Here is a 19,433-nt window from a genome sequence, read left to right as displayed (position 1 = left end):
GAGAAAATGGTGTGTGTTTGAGGTGTGGGTGGATAAACTGTTTAAAAAAAGTAAATATAGCTCTGCACTTGCTTCTTGGATTTCCAGTTCCATTTATTGATTTTTAAATTTTTGCTGTGTATTTTTCATCAGAACGTAATGCCCCAGCTACCCTAAATTTTCTGAATTTCCTTAAAGTATGGAGGTGGGAGGTAAATCACTGCTGCCCCAGCCTCTGGCTGGTTCAGGTCTGTTCTGGGAAAACTCAGGTTTTTATCAGGCATTCTAGAAAGTAATTTGCAGTCTTTCTCAGTTCCTGGGTGGCTAAAGTTTTGTTTTTTTTTTTTTAATTTTGCTGTGAATAGCTGTCTTGTGAGTTCTAACCTCACAGGATGTTGCATTTTTTTCCCTTTACCATTGCAGGCTGCATTAATAGTAGTGCAGATAAGTCTAGAAGTGGTGTTTTAGAGGAAGACAGGAGATGATCTCCTGCTAGAGAGGTTTCTTTGCAGTGTGGCTCTGGTACTTGAGGCAGTGGGGGTGTCTCCATGGCCAGCCCGTGGCAAATGGCCTGGTTAAACAAGGGTCCCTTTTCCCTCTGGTAGAAGCTTCATGCCTTTCCTGAAGATCTTTGCTTTCTGTACTGCACTTGCACTGAGAATAATTGTTCATAAAACAATGTTCATCTCTTTATAGGTGCAGCTCAGTTGATAGCATTGCTGTCTGTGCATTATAGGAACCAAGATGCTGCTGCTTGTTTCTGTTGCCAGTGCATGTTTCCTTGCTCTTTGCAGTGTTGGACTAGAAGGTTTTTTAGTTTAACTTGCAATTGTTTTATACACTTCTAATTGAATCTTAAAGATAACAGCTTTATTGTAAGGAGGACAGTATTGAATAAACTTATTTGTATGTTTTAATCTTGGGAGCTTGAAGACTACAGGAATGGTTCATAACTTGTGTCTTAAAATTATGGGAAATGAATAACAAAAATTTAGGGAGAACAGCTCCTGATCAAGTTTTACAATAAACATCCCTTGAGAAAAGCCCCTTTGGCAAGACCTTGACATTTTCAGTTGGAAATCTGTGCTACTGGAGGCTTCTCTGGTTAAGATTGTGGAGAAGTGGGAAGAAAGCAATGCAATTATGCAAGCAGTATAGACAGACTCCTGAAATTGGTTACAGACACTACATTTGAATGCTGTTGCATTTGTAGTGATGAGGTGACAGTGTTCTGCAGTGTTTCACTAACGTGGTAGCTGCTGAAAGATTGTTATTGTGTTTGTTTCTGCCCGCTTCCTGTTTACTGGATTCCTTGTTCTCATCAGCACTGGGAGGGGGGAGAGAGTATCATGGAATTTCTATCACAGTGGTGAATAAACACTGGGTTGCAGAGTTCTTAATTGACCTGGAACTTGGACCTATGGACAAAGGTTGACCTTCAGGCTCTCATGGTCCAGTGGCTACCATTTTGAACACATTTTTGGCATGATTCTGCACACTGTCACTTGGGAACCCTTGCTCAAAAGATAATTGCCCCCATTGCTTTCTGCAAACAAATAATACAGAGGTCCCTTATCATCTAGTTTTTGGGGATTATGGTGCATAAGCTTTTTTTTTGTGTATGTCTTGATTAGTGATTGATATTTAATTGCATTTTTCAGGGGAATAAAATCAGCAGTGTTGATATTACAAAATGACAAAACATCCTCCGAATAGAAGAGGGATCAACTTTGAGGTGGGAGCCCAGTTGGAAGCCCGTGACAGATTAAAAAACTGGTATTTTTTTCAAAACCATTCATATTATATTAACTCTAAGTCTTTAATATCTTAAACATTTTGTATTGGTACAATATTTAGAGTCCTGGTCGTTGGTTTGTAGGAAAGCAGTTAATTTATAAAAGTTTATATACCAGTGGTTGAAATGGGCAGTAGATGCTGATGTATTGTGCTGGTCCTTCAAAAGAAGAGTCCTGGTGCTGTCTGTGTCTGGGAAGCAGAACTATGCACAAATCTGATGGAATTTCAGACTCTGCTACTCCTGCATTGACATTTTAAATTCTGTGCTGCACAGAGCAGATGGTGTGAAGAGAGAAATCCTTTGCAGTATGGAATACCCAAGGTAGTTCCTCACTGCTTTTGCCTTTGCTGGTGTGAATTGATGGGCTTTCAGGTCTGGTGGCAGTTCTGCCCTGTGCTTATGGGAGGGTGGTCACTTGTAGAGGTGCAGAACTGGGTGGGAAACACATTCCACACTGGGAAGTCTGCTCTGCAGCCTGGCTTGGAGGCTTCAGTTCTGGGGAAGAATACTTCTCTTGACTAACCATCACTGCAGTAGAAGGGGGGAGAAAGGACCTAAAAGTTACTTGAGCTGTCTTTAAACCTTCTAATGCTCTTTGTTTTAGGAAGTCAGCTAGAAAAATAGCATTTGATAATGCTCAATGAATGAAGCATATAAGGAAAATTGCTGGAGATGAAGACTGCTTGAATCCAGAAGTTAACTGGGTTTTGTTAGTTCCTCAAGATATCTTGTCTCTCCTGCAGTCAGCTGTAGTTGACTGATTTTAGTCTGTGTGGGTTAGACATGATTGTACTTTAGGGTCTGGAATCTTAAACATGCAGAAGCCACAGTGCTGAAAACCATCAGAACATCCTAGCACAAGGAGTGCTGTGCCAAAACATCTTGGTTGCATGCAGAGTATTTCTCTACTTTCCAGGTACAAGGGGATTGGAATTGTGAAAATGAGTAAACGTAGCTCTTTATGGACAGAACATGAAGTAGGAGCTTGGAATCATGCTGCATGTTATGTTGGCTTTCCTGTGTAGCCAAGAGCTGCATAGGTAGGACTTGGATCTGAATCTGTGTGCATGTTTGGTTATCTTGAGCTTTGTTTATATGATAAGAAATCAGTCACCCCACAGAGCTGAGATTTCTGAGCCTGAGTGCAGTGTAGGCTTGTTACAGATGCAGCTTAGTACAGAGCAAGTTTCAGGAAGGCTAAACTAGGGTTACCCTTCTGAAATGTTTGGACAGCAACATGGTGTCAAGGCATGGGAATGCACAGCTCTTAGCCAGAAAAACTTGAGGCAGGGGCTGGAATTCAACACCTACTGTATTTGCCATAAATGCCTTGGCTTAAATTTGAATTTTGGATGTACTGCATGCCCAAAACCAAGCCATGTTGTTTGGTTTTTAAAAATGCTTGATCTTAAATGACCTCTCTTCTGCCCAGTGTTTTGTGACTCTGATCTCACAGCTTAGTTATTAAATCTCTGAAAGTTCTGAAAGTTTTCTTTTGCTTGCTCAGCTTTTGAAATCTGGCTCAGAAACTCCAGATTTTCTTGATTGCAGTCTGCATGGGTTTCTGGTTTTAGGGTTTGTGAACAAAAATTAAGTGCTAGAGGCTTGTTTACCTTTAGAAACAGAAATGATGGGCTGACATATCTCCCTGGGTGTGGATTTGTAGAGGACAGCATAATCCTCTTTTTTTCACCTCCTGCTCTGTGAACAGCAATCCTCTGTGTTGTGGTTACCATGCAGTCTTATGTGGCTACAGAATTTTCCATTTGCTGATACTTTCTCTTCCCAGTGCTAGACCTTCAGAGCCCCAGGCTTTGTCTTGTGTCTCTGTTGTTGCTGCACTGGCACCTGCACATAGGCAGAAGTCTCTTGTTTGATGGCAAGGCTGCTTTTTGACTTCTCTGGTCAGTACCAAGTCCATCAGTCAATGCATGGGCAATATTCCTTCTTAAATGGCTGTAGTGCTTTGGAAAGTATTAAATCTTGGAGCCTCATTTCTCTGCCTTTCATGACAGTGGCTTCTGGTATGAAATTCTAGCTCAGGGTGTTTGGATGGGATGTGAAGCCCACTGAAGAGGAAAAAACCCAAACCTGTGTATGCCAGCGTAGTAGTCATTGCAGAGTCTTCTCCTTGCCAAAGTACAAAGTGAATCTTTAGTTGTTATTCAAGGCTGCTTTGTTGTATCTGGAATCATAATGGACTGGCAATGTTCTTCAGTTCCTAGTGCAGTTATCTCCCAGACTTGAACTCCAGGGAGTGCAGTGAGTACTTCTGGTGCTTGGAGTAGTTCTTAGGGCTTGGCTGATGCATCAAAGCTGCCAGGAAAGGCTTGTGACAGTGCTGACCTCAGGGCACTGAAGGAGGAGAGCTCTGGCCTTCAGGCAGTGCCTTTCTGCATGTTGAAAGCTCTCTTGGTACCCAGTGCTGGAGTCAGAGGATGCAGTCCTGGGACTACTCCTAAATGTCACTGTCCTGGGGTGTCTGGCTGTGACAATACATGTGCACACTCCAGCAGTCAGCACCCTGTTTCTCAATTTCCAGACACTTTCCTCTGCAGAGAAGAGGTTGATTTTTACACCTGTGTCTACAGTAAGCTCATTTTCATGTTATTTGCAGTGCTCTGAAGTTGCCAGTCAGTGCTACCCTGTCTGGTGAGAGTTCTGCTGTTTGAGCTTTTGATTGTCACTTGGGGTTTTATCATAACTGTCTGCAGTTTGGGCATCTCAGAGGTTTTCCCTTGTGCTTGAGACCTTGAAAGGTGCAGGCTCAGTTTCTTTTGAACTGAGATGGAAAATTACCCAGTATAGTGCAAGCAGTTGTGTCTGATTTCAGCTTGTTTTCCAGAGTGTGTTGGGTAAATATTCCAGTCAGTACCAGCTGAGGATTTCCTACCCCGGGTCAATTAGGTGGCTTGGAGATCCATGAAGTCAGCTAAAGGCTTCCTTTGGAGTTCAGGGGAGGATGTGTTGGGCTATCCCTGGACACTTGTGAGTTTTACTGGTTTTTGTCAGACTTTTACCAGGCTTCTGCTCTTTGCCTTTGGTTGTGTGTATGCTCCCATAGTATGTTTTCTGGGTAAACAAGTCCAAATTTTTTAAGTTAACCTGTAGCATGTTCACAGGATTTTTGGTGCATGTGTATGGATATACTGTGTTCTCATCTGTAAAAATGCATGGTTCTGGGGTGATGGCTCTTCTAGTGGAGAAGTTTCCTTTGGGTATGAAGCAGGGACCTGTCTTGCATCATAGGGTTAGTTGGCTCTTGTGACTTGGGATTGTCTCTTCAGAGTGGGAGAAAGTGGTTTGAGTGTGTTTACCAGAGATTGGTGTCTGCTGGGGCTGGAGTGGAATGTTAGCTCAATCCTGAGCCAGTACTTTGACATTTTTTTCAGCTTCTCTTATCTTTGAGAATCTGGACAAGCCTTGGGCTCATAACAGTCCTGATGGCAGAAGCATCCTTCTGGCTGGTTTCTTGTTGAGAGGGTCTGGGAATTCCTACAGTTTTAGCTGTACTCTGCAGGGAACTGGATACTGATTTTTGTCATTACCTGTTCTTAGTGATAAGCAGTTGCTGAGGTACCCAAGAATAAACTGTGTTTAATGGAACTGTGTTGTCATATGTGGAAGGACTCTGAATATTTCCCCCCTTCCTTGTGAACCTGTGCAGGGCTGTGCTTGGGGTTCTCTAAACATGAAAAATGTTGACTGTCCCACAGAGGAACTTCCTTCCTTCCTTCCTTCCTTCCTTCCTAGAAAGCTGTAACCAGCTAGAAATGCCCATGGTGTAAGGTTCTTCCATTTGTCTTTTCTCCATATCCATAATACCTTGGGATGACCTAAAGGCAGAGCTTGAGGGGTGATGGAGTGTGGGGCTGTGGCTGCAGTGTCTGGAGTGTGGCCTCTTCATGGCTCTTTTTGACCAGGACATGACAAGATGTGTCTCAGATCTGCTGAAGTTTCAGCTGTAGGGAGCTTTTCTCTTAATCTGTGTAGGACTGTAAGATGGTACCCTGTGTGGCATTTAAGTCTTAACTCTGACATGTCTAGATTTTTACTTTTAGCAGCAGGCTTGATCCTTTGGAGGTGCCATTTCTTCCTGCTCTTTGTTCTGTCTTTTTTAGTGTGACTTGTCAGGTAAAGAATACTTCTGGATTTATTGTGGTGTTTTTTAATTTTTTTTTTCCTGCCTTTTGTTCAAGAATTCAGTGAAAAAAATTCTGCCTTTCTTCCACAAATAACTGGAAACACTGACAAGGGAAGATCTTCTCCTGGCACTATTACTGTGAATGGAGTAACATCAATATCTTCAGCTGGAGTAGTGAAATAATGCTGTGGTTCTGAAATACTTCCTCAAGTTACAAATTACCAATGCAATTAAAGAAATGAATAGCTTACAAGGTTTTCCTGATTAGAAACAACTGGATTTGATTCATTTCAGTTTCCTGTAATTCTAATATACTGAGACATTTTCATTTAGAAGTCCCAGGACTTTACAGATGAAATTTAACTTTAAAAATCTAAAACTTAAATTGGGATCAGTGTGCCTGCTGGGTACACTGGGAGGATGATTCATGATGCCTATTGATGGATATTTCTGAGAGAAGTCAGTGTATTGACCTCTAGGTCCTAGTCTTGATGGGAAAATGAACCTGAAGCTCTCATTTTTGTGTTTCTGAAATTTCTAGATGAAGGGAAGGTTTTTCTGACTTCTTGATTTCATGTTTTGCCACTGTGGACTAAGAAATCCTTAGTTGTTTCCTTTTCCTGTAGCCAGTTCTTGCCTTTGTTCAATTTTGGGATTTGTCCTGTGCTGAGCTTGTAGTAATTTTGTAGCATCTTTTTTGCTTCTACAAGTGATACATCAAATATTAAGATAGTAGAAAATAAAGTTTGTTAGGTATAGTAACTCTGCTCCCCATCACACCTGATCAAATGGATTTTCAGATATTTTGCTTTTGATCATGCAGAAGGCTCAATTTTTATAGTGTTTTGTACTGTAGCTAAGTGTCTGAGACAGCTCACCTTATTCTTAATTGAAATGTTTTAATCTACCTTTTGCCCAGGTATCCAGCTCATATTGAAGAAATTGATTATGAAGAAGGAAAAGTACTTATCCATTTCAAACGCTGGAACCACAGATATGATGAATGGTTTTGTTGGGACAGTCCTTACTTACGTCCCTTAGAGAAGATTCAGCTAAGAAAAGAAGGATTACACGAGGAAGAAGGTTGTGCAGTAAGTAGGAACCAGAGGACATTTGAGCACGTGACAGCTTAATGTGCAGTTGTGGGAATTGTGACCTTTGAACTGCTTCACTCTTGCTCTGTTGCCTGCTGTAAAAGTTTTATGGTTATTTTAAATACCAGAAAACATAATTTTGACCTTCTAATGAAGTTATGTATCTCGGGTGAAAACACTTTTAATTCCTGTCTTGCAGGGGTTTCATATAAATGAGCAGGTGCTGGCGTGCTGGTCTGACTGTCGCTTCTACCCAGCCAAAGTTACTTCTGTTAACAAAGATGGTAAGGGGCATTTTTGGTTTTATTCTGCTTGTTGATAATACATTTGTGATTGTATTCTAACCTTTTAGCTTGGGTGGAGAGAGAGTACAGTGGACAGAAAAGAACTGTGACAAGTTTTATTTTCAGTTTTATATTTTAGTCTGTCATTGACTTCTTTTGACCTAACCTCTTATGCTTTTCATGAGATAAAAGCACTTTCTACTCAGATATCCAGTCAGTAATTGCTTTAAGTCTATGTTTAGGAAAAGTTGGTCATAAAAAAGTTCATTAAGAAATGCATGTTACTGCAGTAAAAGTAGCCTCAGAGCTACAAAACCACTTTACAGATAGAGGGGGAACAAATAGAAGAATAGAAGCACAGCTCTTCTCCTTTTGACTAATAGTAAGTAACCATGAAGGACTTGTGTGTTGTGCTTTCTTTAGATTGCCTGTGTGTTGTAAGATCATGGAGACAAAAAAACCTGTGTAGTTATCAATTGCAGTATTCCACAAAAAATATTTCTGGGTTTTATGAGGGAAGTATATATAATGAGCAACTTTTAAGCTTAGACATGCACCTTTGTGCTTACCATAATTATTTTTGTTAAGTTCACTCTTGTTGCCTTTCCTGGCCCTTACCTTTGCTGTTGAAGTGTCAGATAAGACAGGCTTTTATCTAGAGCTAAATTTGCAGCCAGAGTATTTTGGGCTGGTACAGATGCTTCTGATAATTAAACTCTTAATCTTTGTTTTCAAATTTTAGGTACATACACTGTGAAGTTTTACGATGGTGTAGTTCAGACCGTCAAAAACATTCATGTCAAAGCTTTTTCCAAAGACCAGGTAAGTGTTATCTGCCTGCTACCAGTGTATTTTAAAATTAAAGTTCAGGTGGGTAGATTTGAATGTAAAATATTAAATGAATGAAACATCTTTCTTGCCAACATGCAGTGCATCTGGAACAAAATCTGTTAAAATGGAAAGATTATGCAAATCTTCATAATATGATTTGCAAAGCTCTGTTTTGTATTCTCACACATGCAGCTTGAGCTGAAGATGTCATAGGCATATTAATCAGTCTTCTAAAAACCATTGGTAGGCTCATAGCATACACACTAAAGGCAGTGATAGGCTATGGAAGCATTCTTTGGTTGTTTCTCCTTTTGAGATTAGTTTAAGTACACACTTAATTTTTAATAAGGGATAGGAACTATGGAGTGGGCAGAAACTCTTCTTTCCCAAAGTGAATACTTGATTGTCTTGACTTTGAATGAAGCTGTCTAATAATCTTTCACTTAGCAACACTGAGGAAAATAAGCTTTTTTACTAAATTATGTCCTGCTTCTGTGGCTTGGCTATTCTACCAGCCTTCCATTCTACCAGCTCTTCACCTGTTCAGTGCTGTGGGTTCAGCCTTCAGCTCATGATGGAAAATAGTACTGAGCCATTCTGAAAAAAAATTTTGTTTTGTCCTGCTCATGGTAAGAAGGAAGGAGTATTGCTTTGTACTTATGTGCAGGCACTTTGTAAGAAAAGCTGCCAAGTTCTAGTCCTGTGTAACTTTATTAAAATTTCTTACCTACCTGCTTCAGTATACTTACTTTTCATTACAGGAATGGTTTTAAGTTTGGGATCTTAACACATGTTCTTTCATGGTAGCTGTAGCCTGTGTTTTTGGTCATGCCTTCTGCTTTTAGTTTTCTGGAACATCAAGTTTGAGCAAAGAAATTAAATCCCTCTGCCCAGCACAAATTTGAAATATGGGTTCCACTATATTGAGGGGTACAGTTTAATCTGTTACTGCTGTGATATGCATTCCTTGGAGGTTTCCAGACTCCTGTATTTGCCAGCCTGGGAGGGGAGAGTATTTCAGATTTGCCTCATAGTGCTTTTAATAGCTTTGAAGACATAATGGTTGTGCCTTGTTTAGGGTTGACTGATACTCACAAGGGAACTAGTGAAGAATTTTCATTGCCATAAGAAATATTTGGATTCAGATACTGAACTGACTTAGAGGTGTGCTGAAAGTGGAAGGAGTGTCTTGTTCCTCTTCATCTCTAGGAGAGGCTGTAGCTGTTAAGTCACACATGGCTCTTACTTTAGCTGTTCTTGGAAAAGCTCCAAACTCACCTGATTTCTAAAGGGAGCAGTGTAAGATGCTGTGTTACCCTGTCCCTATGTAGAGCAGTGATGGTAAAATGCTGATGGCCTGCAGAGTATGAATGTTCTTGTATAAGGACCCAGGGCTTTTAGGAGCTCAGTAACATCAAGAGGCAATTCAAACATATTGTACTTATGGTTCAGTTTCTTGAGAATCATTTGAAGATGGTTCAGGTGTGGTCCAGTACCACATATTTGAATCAAGTCAGATGGCTCTGTGAACAGCACAACTTGTCTAATGCCTGAAGGGGTTTTTTGAGGTTTTTTTTAATTGACATCTTTTTTTCCATGTAAGCCACATACAGATAGGAAGATTAGGGTGGGAAGAGACAAGATGTAGTGTAGCACAAAGAGATAGTGAGATTTAAGTGTATTTTCAGAATTGTATATTCTTTTCTGCTTTCTTTCCCCAAAGGGGTATCAAGCTATTTAGCCTTTCTCATCCTCTGATCTGTGCTCAGAGTTTAAGCTTGTGCCCTGCAGAACTCTAGCTGGAAGGGAGTGTGGGTGCTCTTTAATGCTTCAAGTTATTAGTCAACAGGAAGAGAGAAGTTAAACTGGAGGCAGTAATCCAGGTGCAAAATTTAAACACTTCTGTTCATCAGAGCAGAGAAGTTCTGGGACAGCCTATAGCAGGATCATTTGAAGAAGGAAAAAACCAAAGTCAGCATTTCCCCAGATGGTGTTAATAGGAAATTTATAATATTTCACAGAATGGAAAGGCCATGGATAGCTGTGAGCTGTTGGTATGGGGATGTTCCTGGTTTGGTGTTTATTGTGTAAAAACTGTGGGGAAATGAGATCACAGTGTAATATTGTGTCAGTAGCTTGCTGGCCAAGGGCTGTTAAGGAATTTGATGTGCTGTCACACTGAACACCAATTACAGAAAGACAAACTGTAAAGTTCTGGTTTTAAATCTAAATGTGAACACTTTAACATCACATGGTTCTTGGTGAAGTTGGTGACTGCAGTTGTTCTACAGGACACTGCAGCTGACAGGTTTTGGTAGCAGTGCTAAGTAAAGCAGAATACTGCTGTGTTTTTAATGACACTTTTGTGCAAGGGAGTCAGTCTTTGTATCCAAGTGACTGAGCTGTTTGCCCTTGTCTGTGCTCATAACTTCCACTTTTTCTTCAGCATCCCAAACAGGCTTTAAAGTGCTAGCATGGCCCTAACCTGCACATGAGAGACAAAAAACCTCATGGCACTGAGCTGTGAGAAGAGAGGATCTGTTGTGCTGTCCTGTGCTGCCTGCATCCTTGAACAGTTGAACAGTTCAGGTGTCTCTGAGTTTTAATCTGTGGGTTGCAGTAGAGAATGAGCTTTTATCCTTTGAAAAATTGGACAAAGTTGCAAGTCTGCTAAATAGAGGCAGGGAGGACTTTCAGGTTGCAGTAAGTTAATTTTCATGTAATTTTTCTGTATTCTAGAATATCGTGGGTAATGCCAAGCCTAAGGAAAGAGGTGATGAAATTCCGTCATCTCCTGAAAAGCGGGAGAAATTTAAAGAGCAGAGGAAAGCAGCAGGTAATGCAAAGAAAGACAAGGATGAAAAGACATTAAAGACTGAGAAAAGAGTTAAGCAACCTGACAAAGAAGGAAAACTGATAGTCATCTCAGACAAAGGCAAGGTCTCAGAAAAGAATATATCTAAGAATGGAAAAGAAGATAAGGAGAATATATCAGAGAATGATATGGAATATTCAGTAGATACACAAATTGAGAAGAAGCCAGAGAATGACAACGTAAAGAGCCCACAGGAAAACGGGAAAGAAACGAAGCGGAAACGCGGGAGACCGCCCATAACACCTCCAACGGGTATGTCTGAACTGGGATGGCTGGGCCATGTACTGGAACACTTCTAAACTTGATAAAGGAGTCAACAGGATCTGATTTTTTTCACAGCTTAAGTCTCTAGGAACAGCTGGAAAAAATTTCAATTTGTCTTTGTTCAGGCTTGGTTAGGACAGCTGGGAGGATACTTGCTCGTCAGGTTTGGAGTTTCAGTGGTTTGGTCAGAGGTGAGGTTTGGGCAGGTCTTCAGTTGTTATAATCTGCAGTCAGATTTAATGCTAATATCTAGACTTTGGAAAGCCAGGGGAAACTGAATTTATGCAAGGTTAGTGAGTATTTTCAGTTGGCAGGCTTGGGAATTTGTTTTTAAGTTTTGCAGTTTCATATCCAGTCAATTTTTGTTCTCCAAACATGTAGAGCCAAGTTCTCAGACACTGCAGCCCATAACCTTGGAGTTGAGGCGTCGGAAAATACCTAAAGGAGGTGAAATTCCATCAAAGCGTCCCAGGATTGAGAAAAATTTGTGTGAGTATTTTTTGGTAGTTAACTGTAACACTACTGGTACCTGTAAGTTCTTGAAGCTTAAGTGGAGGGGGAGGAGGGGAAAGTCTGCAGTCTTAACCATGGACTGTGAGTCACAGAATGACTGAAATGCAGCTCCTGGGTATTTTTATATTGGTCACTCATGTAGCATCATCATGCTGAAAATCTCTCCTAAATCTTGGAAGCTGGGTTTGGATAAATGAGTCACAACCCACAACTCAGTAGTTCACAGGCACAGGGGGGGAGCAGTGATTATATTGCCTCCAATTTAGAGTAGGTTATAAAAGTCTTTTTCTCCTCCTTTCTTTTTCTGCCTTCGTCTTTTCTTAGCAAAGAAACATAAATACTAGATAAATACTCACATCACTGCAGCCTTACAGCTCCTGCTTCACCATGGTGTGCTGTGTAGTGATGTTGAAGAACTTGTGTGTTTGGGAAAGGGAATACATTCTCTATAGTAGTATCATGATGAAGAAGATAAAGATCTGAAGAAGGCTCTCTTCCTCTTCCTTTGGACCACAAAGTCTTAAAACTTCAGTGAACATAGGTCGTGCAGCTTAGGTCAAAGTTTTTTTATGTCTCTGAATTCTCTCATCTGACTCCTGATATTAATTATGTCTGTGGGAGACAGGCAATACTTTTTATTGCAATATTCAGATACTGATCTGTATTCTTTCTTGAAATCTTACTAAAAGAAGATGTTGAGATGCCTGTAAGAGAGTATTTTGCTCTACTGTTTTGCTTATTTATAGCTGCTAAATGTGACTGTAGCTTTTAGAGAGAGGTCTCATCACCAGGGTTGTTTGGCTTTAGCTGTTAACCCCAGTCCTTAAACCCCCCCCACTTCCAGGCTGTCACTGGGAGGCTGCATGTGACCTACTCAGTAATCCTGTAACTGCATGGTACCATTACATTTGTCTGTTTCAGCTCAGGAAAAACTGAAGAACTCTTCAGATAACCCTGAAAGAGACCAGATCAGGAGACGATCTTCAAGACTCTCATCTGGTATCAGCCATGAGATTTTAAGTACAGATCATGTCACAGCTACAGCAGAAATTCAGCCTTTGAAAGATGCAGTATCAAACCAAAAGGAATCTGAGAAGGGTAAGTAATCCAACTTCCTGGTTTTGGGGTGGCATGGCAATAACACAGTTGTTGCAGGCACTGTATTTTCACTTTTGTAACCTCCAGGCTCTAGATCTGTGATAAACACCCTATTTCACCATCAGTGCAGAGAAAACTTAAAGGAAATCTTCCATCTCTCTTTGCTGCCCTGATTGCTTTTGATTCTCTCTCCCATTTGTATCCCTCCCTTCTAGTAGAGGGATAACTGATACTGCAAAAGGTTGTAAAATAACTTACAGGGAATGTTGTGGTTGTTTGGGGTTGTTTTTTGGTTGGTTTTGCTGTGTTTTTTTGCTGTATTCTATTTTAAAGGAAGACCATCTCTCTAAGCAGCTCTAAATTTAAAAGCTTGTTACAAGTAGTTGTGTTTTAAAAACTTAATTTTGTGTTAATGCAACAGCAAGCAGTCTGAGCCTGGATAGGTATTTGTCTTCACTGTAATGCCATAAAAAAACCCACATCAGTGTTTTGCCATATGCTTTTGTGTGCATTTTACTTAATGAAAATTTTCCTCCATTCTAGTCCAGTTAGGAACTCCTGCTGAATCTGATCAGAGTTGCAGTGAACACGAGTCTCCTGGCAACACATCCCATAGCACAGCACTCAGTACAGATGCCAGTTTACAGGAAGAAAAAGTTGAAGATGCTGAATCTTCCTCTGTTACTGTCAGAACTCAAGAACCTTCTGCTGCTACAGGTTCATATTTTGATTTAATATCTAATATTGATGCTTTTTCTAAGGACACTGATGCCAGGTGTTACATATTTGTATGAGTGTCACTAACAAGAATTGTGCATTCTTGCAGTGTTAACTATGGGGGGAAATCTGTATTTTTATTCCTTGTGGACTCAGTTTTGCTCTTACACTTTGGAGATTGACAGCAATCTTCCAAAAAGCGGAAATTGTAATTTTTAAATGGCTGAGCATAGTATTTTTAGCATGTGAACAGTGAAATTAACAAATGTGTGTTTTCAGGTTGTAATTTAATATTTGTAATTCTGGGATAAGTGGGCCTAACATCTTAAAAGACCAGGTTTGCTTGTCATTTCTGTGCTGTGGGTATGTGGTGGCATTGATGTTTGGGAATCCTGATTGTGTGTTTCTATATCCTTATGTTTTGGCTTCTGTTCTACTTGGGTCCTAGACTACATAGAGGCTTTAGTGCAAATCTATGAAATAGTTAAAACATTTCAGTGTCTTAATAATGTATATGTTCTATTTTCTCTTAATTAGCTTGCCTTTTCAGATTAAAACTCATACAGGGAGCAGACAATACCAAGGCATAGTGCTCTCTGTGATTACTTCCCATAACTTTAAAACTCAGACTTTCAGCTAACTGGAGGAACTTGAACTACAAATTCCCTATTTATGCTCTATCAAACAACCTGATTTTGGAGTGGAACATAGTGTTTAGAGGGATTTACAGTAATTTGACTGTGCAATCTTTCATCCTGTTTGGTTATTCCAGATTTTCCCTCTTGCTTGCTGGTGTCCTCTCTCACCCACTCTGGTGTAACTCTACGAGTGAAATGTCCTCACCCTTTGCCACTGAGGTGCACCTGCAGTGCAGGGAGGAATTCCCCTCTTTCCTTTCTCAGCTTTGATATGTAAATAGTCTTTTACTATATAAAAATAAGAGCTCTTTTGACCTCGTGCTCCTTCCTAACCAGGCTGATGATGCATCCACCTGTATTCTAACTGTGGTGTGTTCAGACTCCTGTTGGTTGCTGTGTGTCAGGGCTGTGCCTTCCCTTCCCTACACCTGGCAGTGAGGTCAGAAGACACGGAGTGGCTGCAGATTGGTTTTGTGAGCTGGGCAGCTGTGTCCTGTTCAGTTTGTAAAATACTTCTGGGTCTAACTTTTTTTTAACTGCTGAGCTGTTTTGGCTCAGGAAGGCACTACCACTGCTGGGTTGCTCTATCTGTACAGAACATCAGTTTCCTTGATACCAAGGAAGTGCTGTTACTCTGTACTAGCTCTGAGTGGAAGAACTGCTGACAGCTTTGCCTGCAAGTCTCTGAAGCAAAATAGGGAAGCAAAAAGTGTTGGTTCTTCCAGTGCTTTTGAACTTGTCCCTCACCACCTTGTAGCAGGTAGAACCAATTTAATGTACACTTGAATTTTAGAGTTGAAAACTTCCTCTGAGTAATGGCAGTGTAATATTACCCTTTCCTCAGGCTGGTGAGCTGACAGCTGGTGAAGCTCCTCACAAGAGCTTTTCAGGAGCTGCTGTCACAGTGTGCTGGGATCTTACCTGCCAGCAGTTCAGCCCCAGCAGGGTTAGCAGCTTGTGCTGTGCTCTGCAGGCACTGGAGTGCAAAGAAATGCTAAAAAGCAGGGATGCTTCCTGATCCGCTTGGAATCTTGGGCTTCAGGCAAGGAGCAGGAGTGGTGGTTGGTGTGACTGCAGCCTGAGGGGTGTGAGGTACAGGAGCAGGTACAGGCATGGCTCCAGACAGGTACAGGCAACTGGATTGCTCTGAGGTGAAGTGTGTGGGGTTTGCATGGCTCTTCTAAGAGATGCAGCAGGTTGTAGCAGTTTTGAAAACAAAGAATTTTATGCTTTCTGAAAATACTCACATTTCATCTTCTGAAAAAGCTGTTAAATAGAAGAGAGGATATGGCAAGGCTTTCCACTACATTGGATTCAGTCACCTTTTGGATATGCTTTATGAAGGAAAATGACATCATAAAATGGTTTTTACCTCCAGTTAAAATGTTCTTAACTCCAGTTATCTTGCAGAACAAATGTACTGCCCTTCCCAAAGTGTGTTTTAGCTGATGGCCACTTAAGCTTTCATTTTATAAATTCCTGCTAATTTTCAGTTTGAAGTGCAGCATTTTCAAGATGATGCCTTTCCTGTCATCTTTTGGAGGGACTCACTGACAAACCACAACTTTGACAGGGTCTGAGAATTTGTAGAATGTTAAATCTCAGCTTTTTGAAAGAACACAGTTCTTCCATACTGTTAATAATGTTTACAGGTGTTCTTCAAAACAGCTAATACAGTACTTAGAAGGCATTTGCTACCATTGCCTATGTAAAAAATGCCTTTGTAATGCAGAAGTAGGCATGAAATAGTCTCAGAAGTAGAGAATATATGTCTTTATATTGTAATGTGTGTAATTGCAAAGCTTTGGGATTAGTGGTCAAATACTATTTAAAAAAAAAGTCTCCTGCAGAGGCATCTGGTTTTTACCTTCAGTACTCCCTTAGGATGCAAAGCTTTCCAGGGTGTTTCACAGTGTCTTGGTTTTAAGTAGCTACAGAATCAAAGGCATGTTTTTTGTTTTTTATTTTTTGTTGTTTTTTTTACTGGTGTGTAAGTGGGGTGTTGTACCTGTATAGCCATCTTCACAAGTCTGGGGAGGTGAGTTCAGGGTTGTAATGCAGTGAGAGCTCCTGTATAGTCAACAGTTTGTGCTGGGGTTGCAGCAAACAACTTGCAGTGATTATGGAAGAACAGAGACAGAAAGAATAGGCCTGATTGTGTAAAACTGATACTTCTCTGTGTATTTGTTGCTGATGAGGAAATCTCTCATCCTGCCATGATAGAACTTCAGAAAGATGAAAGCCACATTGGAGTTATTTTAAGACCAGCAGATTTTTTTTTCCCACTACTTGCATTCTGCTGGAATTTACCAATTTTAGTTTACAGTTGCCTTGTTTTATCACCTTGAACTTGTCTGATAGGTGTTGGGGTCAGATGCTGTGAATTGTAAGGGAGGAAGTTGGGAGAGGAACACACTTGGGTGCCTGATATTTATAAGACAGTATTTCTCAATTCTGCTTTCTCAGCATTTGGGAAGCATAATTTTGGCAGCAGGTAGGTGGGGCAAGACAGCAGAGGAATGCTGGTGTGCAGCTGAACCATTGTGAGTTCAGAAAAACTGATCCCTTTGGCTGTCTTTTGCCATTATTGCTATTAATGATTCCCTCTGGCTTCCTAATGGATGTGTTCCTGAGCATTTTTTATTTAGGCTTCAAATGGGAAGAATTCCAGCTGAATGTGTAATACCAACGTGCGTGGTATCACTTACACTGGTGTGACCTGTGGGATCAGGGCTTCTCCTGAGCTCACTTAATGGGATGGGCACAGGCTGTGAGAACATGACTAGGTTCACTTACCTCCCCAAAGCCTCTGGTGTATTGCTTGTGCACTCCTGACACTGGCACTTCTCTCCTGGATTAAAGCTCATTTCGGGAATATGTACTCCCTGAGTTGTGACCTGAAGGTCAGTGCTGTGGTGGTATCTAAAAATCCACACTTCTGGGTATGGAATGGATTTTGTTTCACATAATTAAAGCCATCTCATGTAACATTAGATATGCCAGACATGCACCTGAGTGGACACCCAGGTATCAACAGGTGGTTTTATTGGAAAAAACTCTTAAGGATGGAGAATAAGAGCTTTACAGAATAAATGGTGTCACCTGAAATCCAAGTACAAAAATAACATTTCCATACTTAACCAGCATTAAAAACTTTATTCATGAGTGGTTTGTTGATAGTGGAGTTTTAAAATCCGTAGCTACTCCACAGGTACATCTTCTGCAGTGGAAGTGGGTTTGTGTACCTGGTTCTGGTGGGATGGTGTCCATTGGTTCCCACTGTCCAACAGGGAGCAGGAATCCTGGGGCTTGCACCTGGGAGTAACTTGTGTGCAGCAGTTTGAGAGGCCCCTTGGTGTGGGATCTAAAAATGTCTTGGAAAATCACCACTGGCTCCCTGCCCCTTGGCAGGGGCAGTTGGAAAGGGTCTGAGCACACTGTCCTAAAACCAACTGGAATTGGAGGCTGAAAGCTGGATTTGATGGGTAAATGCCCAGGGAACAGACAGAAGTCTCTCCAGGTACTTAAAATTGTCTGTCAAGCAGTTATGTTCTCAGACTGCTGTGTGCATTAAAGAGATTTGGGTTTGGGGAGCAGAGAAGTATGTTGTCAGGGTAGGTGGTGATGGGAAAAGAGGGATATTTCTCTCTAAAATTCCCACAAATCAAAGCATAGGAATTAAGGCCAAGATTAACTTCTCAGACATGGAGTAAGTACAGCATTGTAATCCAGTGCAAAACTTTTTTGTCTGCAGCCTTTAATTCTTCTCCTCACTTAATGGGAATTCATTCTCCTCCTCTAGGAAGATACTACAAAACATAATAAATTAATAACCTTCATTTTCTCCAGTGTGTTGGTGGTGTTTTGGCATGGGTGAGTGGTGCACCCTGGTAGTACTAGTTTTAACTTGCATGATGTACAGGAAGGTCATGGTTTTCTTAGCAAATGAGTATCAGGAATTTTGAAAGACAAAAGCTCTTTTTAAAGAGTGTGTTCCCAGTCACTAGTTGGTAGATGATTCAGATTTGTAGTGGTTGCAGACATTTCTAACAGCAAATACAATTTGGACTTTTTATATTGTTGTGTTTTAAAGCACCTGCACTGCCTTCTGAAAGGGCAGCAGGGCATTGCTTGTCAAAACTGAAGTTCCTCTTTAAAAATTTTGAGCAAAATTCTGATCAATCACTATGTACTACAGGATAAAATCCTATTCTGCTGGGGTTTTTATTCTGCTCCTCTAATTTTTAGAGACCAGAATTGGTGTTTAGGATGTAACTAAATCAAGTTGTCTTTGAGAAAACTGGGTGACAGTCTGTTGGCAAATTTTTACAACCAGTTAAAACTTGTGTTCCATGTATGTGGAAAGAGGAGCACTCTACAGCTCTTTGTGTGGCTTTTAGAAAAATAATTTTACTTTAAAAGTGAGCTGCCTTTGCTTTGCACAGCTCTGCTTTTGTGTCTGTAGTTGTATTCCCCAGAACTCTTTATTTGCATAGGCATGCATCAGGGTTGCTATTTGCCTTATACTTACCATGTGTTTTTCTAATTTTGTCACTTTAGCTTTGGGTTTCAGTTAAGGAGAAGCACAATATCTTTGCATCCAGTTTGAGAGAGCAGCTGTGCAACCTGCAGCTTCCCTAGGTAGGCTCTGATTTCTCCAAGGTAGTGTAAAAGTTGTTGTTTTTTAAGTCTGACAATTCAGTACATGAAGAAGTCCATCCTGCTGTGCTTTTATGAAACTTTCTTACAGCAAGACACCAGGATCTGGACAGAGTTTCATTTACACCTCAAAGTCCAGGTAAAGCACCCAGCTGAAAGGTATGTCAAGGTTTGCACAGCAGTGCACTGCACACCTAAGAGCTTTTTTGTGCAGTATAGATCTCCCTGGTTTTATTGTTACAAATCTAGTTGCCAGCACAGGGAGAAAATGGTGAGTGGAGGATGGGATAAAATACTGTCTTTGAGTAGTTCTTGCAATGTCAAGTAATGTTTCAGGCTCAAAAATCCTAATTTTATGAGCATGTAATGAATGATTAGTGATGTTTGATCTGCTACACCAAGCATCTGCTTTAGGTAGTGAGTGTTTTCTGGACACACTGGAAATGCTTGGATGTTGCATTTCTGTAAAGTAGTTTGAGAAGAGCATTTAGGCAAAATGTTCTTGTTTTCACACCTAAGATCTTGAAAGACAGGTTTTT

At 40.7% G+C, this 19,433-nt stretch overlaps 1 protein-coding gene across 12 annotated transcripts in view; it reads left to right on the top strand.

Moving 5' to 3' along the window:
• The window catches only part of PHF20 (PHD finger protein 20), a 65,433-nt gene that overhangs the window by 9,975 nt on the left and 36,025 nt on the right, over positions 1–19,433 (top strand). For 7 of the 12 annotated variants that reach the window (XM_071759841.1, XM_071759840.1, XM_071759835.1 and 4 more), the window contains 8 exons: positions 1,641–1,755; positions 6,841–7,012; positions 7,215–7,299; positions 8,042–8,121; positions 10,870–11,257; positions 11,651–11,758; positions 12,704–12,880; positions 13,424–13,597. In XM_071759841.1, coding sequence (XP_071615942.1) covers positions 1,673–1,755; positions 6,841–7,012; positions 7,215–7,299; positions 8,042–8,121; positions 10,870–11,257; positions 11,651–11,758; positions 12,704–12,880; positions 13,424–13,597 — 1,267 coding nt within the window. In that variant the 5' untranslated portion in view covers positions 1,641–1,672. Of the gene's footprint in view, positions 1–1,640; positions 1,756–2,755; positions 2,818–6,840; positions 7,013–7,214; positions 7,300–8,041; positions 8,122–10,869; positions 11,258–11,650; positions 11,759–12,703; positions 12,881–13,423; positions 13,598–19,433 lie in introns of those variants that run through there. The other 5 variants (XM_071759846.1, XM_071759842.1, XM_071759845.1 and 2 more) reach the window with 3 other exon arrangements.

Source organism: Heliangelus exortis, chromosome 16, assembly GCF_036169615.1.
Source record: "Heliangelus exortis chromosome 16, bHelExo1.hap1, whole genome shotgun sequence".
NCBI classification, from domain to species: Eukaryota; Metazoa; Chordata; class Aves; order Apodiformes; family Trochilidae; genus Heliangelus; species Heliangelus exortis.
This window is presented reverse-complemented; position numbering and strand designations above follow the sequence as displayed.